This window comes from Thamnophis sirtalis, unplaced genomic scaffold (genome assembly GCF_051295495.1).
Source record: "Thamnophis sirtalis isolate CommonGarterSnake01/CBP01778 unplaced genomic scaffold, rThaSir2_p1.2 scaffold_4, whole genome shotgun sequence".
Classification (NCBI taxonomy): domain Eukaryota; kingdom Metazoa; phylum Chordata; class Lepidosauria; order Squamata; family Natricidae; genus Thamnophis; species Thamnophis sirtalis.
The window spans coordinates 136,775,976-136,785,167 of record NW_028261384.1 but is presented as its reverse complement, the minus strand read 5'-3'; the positions used below and the strand labels follow the sequence as shown (position 1 = coordinate 136,785,167).

The 9,192-nt window shown below is 39.1% G+C and overlaps 1 protein-coding gene across 1 annotated transcript; it reads right to left on the bottom strand.

Moving 5' to 3' along the window:
- Nucleotides 1–289: 289 nt before the first annotated feature.
- On the bottom strand, nucleotides 290–5,411 carry LOC148046839 (vomeronasal type-2 receptor 26-like). Its single transcript, XM_087712105.1, has 4 exons — nucleotides 4,608–5,411; nucleotides 3,208–3,435; nucleotides 2,073–2,199; nucleotides 290–1,195 (listed from the first exon to the last, which is right to left on the bottom strand). The coding sequence occupies exons 1-4, from the start codon at nucleotides 5,394–5,396 to the stop codon at nucleotides 297–299; spliced, it is 2,043 nt and encodes a 680-aa protein (XP_087568231.1). The 5' UTR covers nucleotides 5,397–5,411; the 3' UTR covers nucleotides 290–296.
- Between the last annotated feature and the right edge of the window lie 3,781 nt (nucleotides 5,412–9,192).

Below are 9,192 nucleotides of genomic sequence, written 5' to 3'. Positions count from 1 at the left end.
GCACCTGTATGTAAACAATATATTACATCTCCAAAAAACAACCAACCAAATAAACTAATTCAAAGTTTTGCTGACTTAGGGTGTTGGAAAAGAGAAAGGGTTGAGTTAAAGATACTTAGAAAATTATTGAAAATGCAGGAGCATGAGCATTCCTTTTGGAATGGGTCACCATAATAAATATTAATAATAATCCACCTTAAGGTCTCCTTTGGCAGAAATCAAAACTATATGTTTCCTGTTGATTGCAAATTCATTTTGTCAGCAATTATTCATGGCGAGAAAGATCACATGATGTACTAAGTCCTCTTTATTAGTTGCTCTCTCTGGTTTAGCCCAGGTCTGAAAACAATGATGTAACATTTGGGCAGGAATATGCATCCCAGTAATGCAGCGCTGGAGGACAAGATGGAGAAGACCTCCACAGCTACCATGGCTTTTCCCTTTGTGCTCAGATAGGCTGGAAAGAAGGAGATCCACACACTGCAAAAGGCCAACATGCTGAAGGTGATGAACTTGGCTTCATTAAAGCTGTCAGGTAATTTACGGGCAAGGAAAGCCACAATAAAGCTGGCAATGGCCAAGATACCCATGTAGCCCAAGACACAGTAGAAGAAGAAAGCTGATCCCTCATTGCATTGTAAAATCATTTCTTGGAGCACTGAATGCATGTCCAACTCGGGGAATGGGGGAGATGTTGACAACCAGACAATACAAATACATACTTGGATAATAGAGCAGGATAATACAATAGAAAAAGCCAATCTTTTCCCCACCCATCTCCTCATCTGAGATCCTGGTTTAGTGGCCATGAAAGCCACAACCACAGTGATGGTTTTGGCCAGGACACTAGAAATGGCCATTGAGAAGGTGATGCCAAACATTGATTGTCGGAGAAGGCAGGTCACTTTGCCAGGTTGGCTGAGGAAGAGCAAAGAGGAGAGAAAACAAAGCAGAAGAGAGACAAGGAGGGTGTAGGTGAGGGACCTGTTGTTGGCTTTGACAATGGGAGTATCCCTGTGCTTAATAAAAGTTCCGAGTAACCAAGTGGTCAAGAAGAAGAAATAAAGAGCAGCTGATGTTAAACCAGTTCCTAAGGTTTCTTCAAATGATAGAAAGACCACCGGTTTCAGGATACATTCTTTCTGTCCTCTATCTGGATATTGGTCTTTTGAACATTCAAAACAGTCGTCCATATCTGTAAGAAAAGTCAGGGAATTTGTCATCTACCCATTCTGTATTGTTGAAAATTATTTTTCCTAACGAATACTCATTGCTACTGCTAATGAATTCTTTCCAGCAGTTACTAATCTGATCATGATTCCGTCTGATCATGATCCACTACTGGTTCAGCCGGACCGGTCCAATCCAGTTGGAACCCACCTTTGTATACAGCAGAATTCAGGATGATTACTGCACTGGGATAGAAGCTATTTTTCAACCAATTTGTCCTTGTTTTCTTATTGTCCTGTACCATCTGCCAGATGGTAATAGTTCAAAAAAAAAGCGTGCCCAGGATGAGATGGATTTTTAAGAATGTTTTGAACCTTCTTAAGGCAGCGGGAGCTATAAAGCTCTTCCAAAGAGGGGAGAGTGCAACCAATGATCTTCTGGGCAATGGTATTAACCTTCTGCAGCACTGTTTCATCTGCCACTGTGCAATTAGCAAACCACACACAGGTACAGTAAGTTAAAATACTCTCTATGGTGCAGCGGTAGAAGGTCACCAGCAGCTTTTCGTTCAGTTGTTGTTTCCTGAGAAATCTCAGGTATTTTAATCTCTGCTGGGCCCTTTTGACCAGTGCTGCAATGTGAGTGCCCCAGGTCAGGCCCTCTTGTAGAATACCATCAAGAAGCTTAAAACGGCTCAATGGATATATATTTTGGACCCATCTACCTGTCAAAATCTTACAAGCAAACTTTGATTTCTGAATAGGAGACTGTAGACCACAGAATAGAAAGGAACATTCACCCTGGCAAACTCCTACAACTACTAATTCTACACATCTCAAAGTAATTAATTGCATTTGGCTTAAGTCAGTCTAATGGAAACTGGATGGATTTGTCTCACCTACCATTTTGATTTGAAATCTTTCCTTCTGGGCATGAAACACAGTCATAGCAACAGAATTGTTTTCCTTCTATCCCTTTCTTCCAGTATCCGGGGGAACAATGGTCATTACACAGAGAAATTGGAAGTACCTGGTCATAAATAATGAAAGGTTTTTCAAAAAAAAGATATTTTTTAAAAAAAGAGAGATTCTAATTATTCTCCTTTATGGCAGGAAAGAATTTGAATGGCCTGTTTATAGCAATAGCAATAGCAATAGCAATAGCAGTAGACTTATATACCGCTTCATAGGCCTTTCAGGCCTCTCTAAGCGGTTTACAGAGAGTCAGCATATTGCCCCCAACAATCTGGGTCCTCATTTTACCCACCTCGGAAGGATGGAAGGCTGAGTCAACCCTGAGCCGGTGAGATTTGAACCGCTGACCTGCTGATCTAGCAGTAGCCTGCAGTGCTGCATTTAACCACTGCGCCACCTTGGCTCATTTAAAGAATGGCAGAGTGAATAAATAAATGTGCACGATGATAATCTTATGGAAACGAATGTGACTTCCATGATTTCAAATGGAAATGTAGCTCAGATATGAAAATCTGGCTTTTACATTCTAATGTCATTTTGTCAGTTTGGTAAATGCTTCACCAGAGTCAGCATTTGTATAGAACAGTAGCCGATAACCCGGCATTGAACAGGTATTTATTTATAGGGAGAAAATGTCCAGACCAAATGTTGTATTTTCCCCCTTACCAGAGGGAGCCCCTTGTGGAGTACTGTTACCATGGCAGCTCTTCTCTGCTGTACAGTGGAAACCATTTTATGGCAGTACAGTATAAGCCATTTTAAGGCACAACACACAGAACACCTCTCAAAGGGTGTTAGGGGTGTCTTACCCCCCACAGTATTTGTTTCCAGAGAGTAAGTCATTTGTGTACCAAGTTTGGTTCAAATTGCTCAAGGCATTCCATAGTTATGCTGGAAACATACCCAGACAGCCATTTTTATATACTGTATATAGATATCTGGTTTTTTTTTCCTTTTAAAAAGAGACTGAAAGAAAATACGTATAAAGAGACTATGTTCTATGCAGGCAAAGACATCGTCATAGTATTATAATGGATATAATTATAATTAAATGACTCCAAACCTGGTTAAAAGCTGGGTGCCAGGTAATCACATCTTCATCAATGTATAATTCTTTCCCTTTTGGAGCCCTGGGATCTAAGACTCCAACTCTAAGTCTCTGAAAGGATCTGTTTGGAAAAGTGATCAAATTGGTGATGTCGAATCCACCAGTTGCTTCCCCTTTCTCATTAAGGAACACTCTTTCCCCAGCTGAATTGTTAAAAGAAACGCCTTGAAGAAATGGATGGAGCTACTTGAAAGAGGATGGAAGACAGACCGAATTGAAAGGATAATAATGGCGAACAAACCATCGTATTCAAATTTCTTTCAGTCATTTCTCCCCCTTTCCGTAATAATGCTCAAATAAGTGCACTCAGAAAATTGATAAACTGTATTGCATGAAAATATATTGGTTCACTCTATTATTAATCTGATCTTATTTTAAGGAAAATTAGGAAATAGTGTCAATTAATGAAAGCAAAATGAAAGCAGGCTATTTTGTATATGATTTCTATTCACTATTTAATGAATTAATCAAACCTATGGCATAAATAATCTTATCCACCACTTTTCCTTCCTCATTGGTACAGATCTATTTGACAGCCTGGGATCTGACAAATTTCATTAAGCCCGATTTTAAAATTTTAGATTTAAGTGAGGGAGGGGGGGAAGGATGGAGAGCGAGAGAGAGAGGGAAACAGACAGATAGAGACACACACATAGACAGACAGAGAGACAGACACACAGAGAGAGACAGACAGAGAGAAAGAGGGACACAGAGCAAGACACACACACACAGAAAGACAGACAGACACACAGAGAGAGACAGACAGAGAGACACAGAGAAAGAGAAACAGAGAAAGAGACAGACAGACAGACAGACAGAGATAAACAGATAAACATACACACACACACAGAGAGAGAGAGAGAGAGAGAGAGAGAGAAAGAGAGAACACATTCATATTCTCAATACTGAAAACATTTCTGAGCTAAGTACTGTAGATGTATCTTGGGGATTTTGTATGCATGGAAAGGAGATTGAAAAATAATATTAAATGATTGTATAAAGCAGTGTTTCCTTTGACCATCTTTTATTATGCAAACTATGATGATTTTCTACATAATTTGGACTGATACCTAACATCTGGCAAACTTTACATGTGGACAATCAGGGGTTTCTTTATCCATCATTGTTTTCTTTTTTTAATAATACAAAAATTCCGTTGACTAGACTTATATTTGGAAAGGCAGTTTTTTTCCCCCATCTCTTTTATTCTATAATATATAATCAGCTCTTACATTACTAACTTTGTTCCCCCAGTTTCTGTCTTGATCGGTCGCTCTGGCAAACAAGCCATGTTAGACTATGATGAAAAAGGCTATTCATTGAAAGAAAAAATAGGTGTGGCTGACAGCCCTTACCTGCCAAGGCTCTAGGTTTGAAAATTTAAATATTTTTATTCTTCTGTGGGGGGCTCTAGATCTCATGGCCTCATGCAGAGTATGTGCCACTGCATAAACTGCATTGTAGATACTGTAGCTTTGGCCAGCCATCTGCAACTCAAACAGAGGAGTTGGCTGATTCTCCACATGCTCTTCTCCACTGCAAACTCCATTGTACACTGAGGATGAGTCTTCATTTGAAAGTGAGCAGTCGAACAATTGCTCCCAAACGTCTTGAAGAAATCCATCTTTGTGGGTTGAAGGTTTGATGACTTGAATAAATTCTTTGAAGCCATGGACCTCTCGTGAGTGCACTGTAAAGGAAAGAGCCCCATGGTACAACTGGAGATCCCAACCCCTTTGATATCCTGTCAGTATGAAATCAATTGGGAACATCAAGATCCAAACCTTTCCAAACAATGCAATCTCTCTGTTTTCATGATCACGTAGAAACACAATAGTTCTGAGCCACAGAATCGTGAATGATTCGCCATAGACAAGAAAAACATTGGCTTTCCGGTCTACCAGTTTATTAGAAATCATCGCGATTAGGTCAAAGAGTTCTGAAAGTTCGTCAAATGGAGCTTGCTGGGGAATCTTTTGTGCGAAAGCCAAACAGATCCCGTTTTGGGAAAGCAGCGGTTCCATTTTCTGCAAGAAATGTTCTCCCTGGTTCTTATCAAAAGTGAAGACGCCAATCCACGTCCATCCAAAATGGAGAAGAAGTCGGATAACTCCGATGTACTGATGGTCCTCTTTTGGCACCATGCAATAAAGGGAAGATAATTTGGTAGCCTCGAACTCTTGTTTGGCAAAGGAGCCATAGGTTAACTGAACAAATAAGAGGCAGTCATTCATAAGAAGGAAAAAATATGGAAATTGAATCAACTCTAATGGGTTCTAATTTCTGTTTGTGCACTGGGTTGGACTAATTAGATTAGATTAGATTTAGATTAGATTAACAGAGTTGGAAGGGACCTTGTAGATTATCTAGTCTAACTCCCCACCCAAGCAATAGACCCTACACTATTTCTGAGAAATGGCAGTCCAATCTTTCTTGAAAGCCTCCAGTGATGAAGCTCCCACAACCGCCGAAGGCAACTTCTGTTCCATTGGTTGATTGTTCTCACTGTCAGAAAAATGCTCCTTATTTCCAGGTTGAATCTCTCCTTGAACAGTTTCCATCCATTATTCCTTGTCTGGCCTTCAGGTACCTTGGAAAATAGCTTGACTCCCTCCTCTTTGTGGCAGCCCCTCAAATATTGGAACACTGCTTTCATGTTTCCCCTTGTCCTTCTCTTCACTCGACTAGCCATGCCCAGTTCCTACAACCATTCTTCATGATCCTTTCCCACTCTGTTACTCTCTTATTTTCTCATTCTATTTATTTTGTTAATGTTCATTACAATAGAAGATAAGTTTCTCTCTTACTCCCGTCCCCTGCCCTTGAAATTACCTGTGGGATCTTGAAGAGATTTATACTTTCTGCCATAAAGGAAGAAGTAGAGGCATCTAACCCTCCAATGATGGCCATGAGATTCTTCTGGTTATCACATTTGTAGTTAGGAAAGAATCCCTGGGATTTGAAAAGCAGGTCCAGAGTGGTACGATAGGTCATCCTTGGGTTGTAGTAACTGTCACAGATGTGGAACCCAAGAGTGACGTTATGTAAGATCTGGGAGTCTTCATTGATCTCCTTCACAGCGAAGGCCAAGGCAACGACGTTTTGGTAGAATTTGGTTATGACACTGCCAATAGTTAAATCCCCCCATTGAAGAAGTCGTTTTAAAATTCTTATAATGTCGCATCATTTCTCAATATATAACAAAGGTTTCCATCTCTGATGCAAGTAGGAAAATGAGAAGTATAATGTACTAATATATTGTAATTGTACAGTATGTTTTCATGGTTTGAAATAAATATGCACAACAGCAAAAGTGTAATAATGTTTTCTAAGCTACATTTACTTTCTATCGGTTTTGCATGAAACAAAATATGAACAGATTCAGCCGTTATCATTTATTTACTGCTTGCAGATACTTTTTTTTAAAAAAAAATTAACGTCAACTCATTAAATATTCTTCAAAAAACTTCAATAAGTCTCTTTGGAGATTTATTGTACAAATCAAAAAGACTTGAAGACTTTAAAGTATTTTCATGAGAAAAACTTTAAGTTAATGTAAAAAAAAAAGCATTTTGTCAGCCTATTAGGACCCATACTCTTTATACTTTACATAAATGACTTTTGCGATCATATCATAAGCAAGTGTGTTCTCCTCGCTGACGATGTAAAACTATTCAACACCACCGATTATTCTGCTGCTGTACAAAGAGACCTTGACTACAGGTGAAACTCAAAAAATTAGAATAGAGAGAATAGAGAGAATATATAGATAATCTATGGGGCATTGCCAAGAGAAAGATGTGAGAGATGAGACCGAACAATGCAGAAGACCTGAAGGCCGTTATTGAAGCATCCTGGTCTTCCATAACACCTCAGAAGTGCCAAAGGCTGAGAGCTTCCATGCCATGCGGCATTGAGGCAGTAATTGCTGCAAAAGGGGCCCAAACCAAGTACTGAGTATGCTTATACTTTTCAGAGGTCCGATACTTATGTAATATTCTAATTTTCTGAGATTGTGGATGTGGGGTTTTCTTGAACTGTAAGCCATAACCATCACAATTATGAAAAATCACAGCTTGAACTATCTTGCTTTGCATGTAATGAGTCTATCTCATATATTAGTTTCACCTTTTAAGTTGCATTACTGAAATAAATGAACTTTTGCATGATTTTTTTGAGTTTCATCTGTACATGTCAGAAAGGTTAAACAATTGGCAACACCAAATCTCAACCAATAAATGCTCTGTCTTAGACATTGGCCCAAAAAAATCAGAACACCAAATAAAAGCTGGGCGGACACAATCTCGTGGTTGACCCTCACTCTGTCAAGAACCTTGGAGTACTCATCTCAAATGATCTAAGTGCCAAAACTCACTGTAATAGCATTGCCAAAAGGCATTAAGAGTCATTAATCTAATCATGCAAAGCTTATTCTCTAGTAATATTGTGTTGCAAAGTAGGGCATATAAAACCTTTCCTAGATGTGTTCTCGAATACAGCTCATCTGTCTGGAACCCGCACTGCATATCAGACATTAATACAATCGAGCGAGTCCAGAGATGTTTCATGAGAAGTGTCCTCCACTCCTTTGCTCACAACAGAATACTTTTTACCACCAGGCTCGAAATTTTGGGCTTTGACAACTTAGAACTATGCCACTTTCGGTCTGACCTGAGAGTAGTACACAAAATTATCTTCTACAATGTCCTACCTGTCAATGACTTCTTCAGCTTCAACCGCAACAATACATGAGTACACAATAGATACAAACTTAAGGTGGACCGCTCCAAACTTAATTGCAGAAAATATGACTTCAGCAACAGAGTGGTCAATGCCTGGAATGCTCTACTTGATTCTATGGTTTCTTCCCCAAATCCCCATAACATTAACCTTAAACTGTCTACTGTTGACTCACCACATTCCTAGGAGGTCTGTAAAGGGGGCACGCATAACTGCATCAATGTGCCTACCGTCCCTGTCCTCCTGTCCCCACTGATTCCTATCCATTGCCTGTATTCATAATCATGTTTATATTTATATCTGTTATCTTATACATGCTGAACAAAATAAATGAAATAAAATAAATAAACAACCAACCAGATGTACCGAAAAGACAAAGAAGCCTTAGACTAGATCCAATATGTACATTATGCAGAAACAAGCTTTTACTCATATAACAAGTATTTGGGCAGCTGGCTAAGACTGGGGTACACACATGAAGAAAAAAATATTCTTACAGTGGTAACTGATAAGGTTTTAGAGAAGGATGTTCCTTAAATTCAATTTCAATAAAGTTATAAAAAATTTGAGACATCATCCCACCAATGATGAGGTCTCCAGGCTGGAGCCATTCATGTGGAATAGGGAAAGCTTCACTTGCAAGGCATCTTAGAGTAGCTACTCTGTGCACCAAGAACAACAGAAGGAACAACATTTCCACTCTATTGTTATATTTGGATCGATCAGTCAAACAGAAGTTTTGGTAGATAAGGCAGAAGGAAGAGAATCCATAGAAATGAACTTCGTAGAGTGACTCCTTTGTGTCCCCTATGTGACTCTAGTATATTTATGCCAATTGTTTCTCAATTCCTATTGTCTTTTGCAAAGACCCTTTGATGTCATGGCCAGCGTGGATAATAGACTGATTTCAGTTATTTATAAGGGATATAATTAACTTTGCAACATTGGCACGCTGGCAATTTGTCTTTGCATAGTTGATCAACATCTTTCTCTCTTTTGGGTCAACTAATAACCATCACCTAACTGATGGGTAACCTGTTTTGAAACTACTTGGATAAGTAGAATTGGGAAGATATTTTTTCACTTTCCTATAGTTCTTCAGATGTATTCAGTAAAAATCATATTCTACTCTACGACAGTACAGTAGAAGCCATTTTACAGCACAACAGACTGTATCTTAAGTCCTCAACGCATGCCCAC

What these genes read in the sequence shown, in the direction of transcription:
- LOC148046839 (XM_087712105.1), bottom strand. Translation starts at nt 5,396, where the DNA reads ATGGTGCCAAAAGAGGACCATCAGTACATCGGAGTTATCCGACTTCTT. An exon ending in CAAACCTAGAGCCTTGGCAG is followed by an intron (nt 3,436 to 4,607) that starts GTAAGGGCTGTC and finishes TCTTTCAAGTAG; the next exon opens with CTCCATCCATTTCTTCAAGG. An exon ending in GGCACCCAGCTTTTAACCAG is followed by an intron (nt 2,200 to 3,207) that starts GTTTGGAGTCAT and finishes ATTTATGACCAG; the next exon opens with GTACTTCCAATTTCTCTGTG.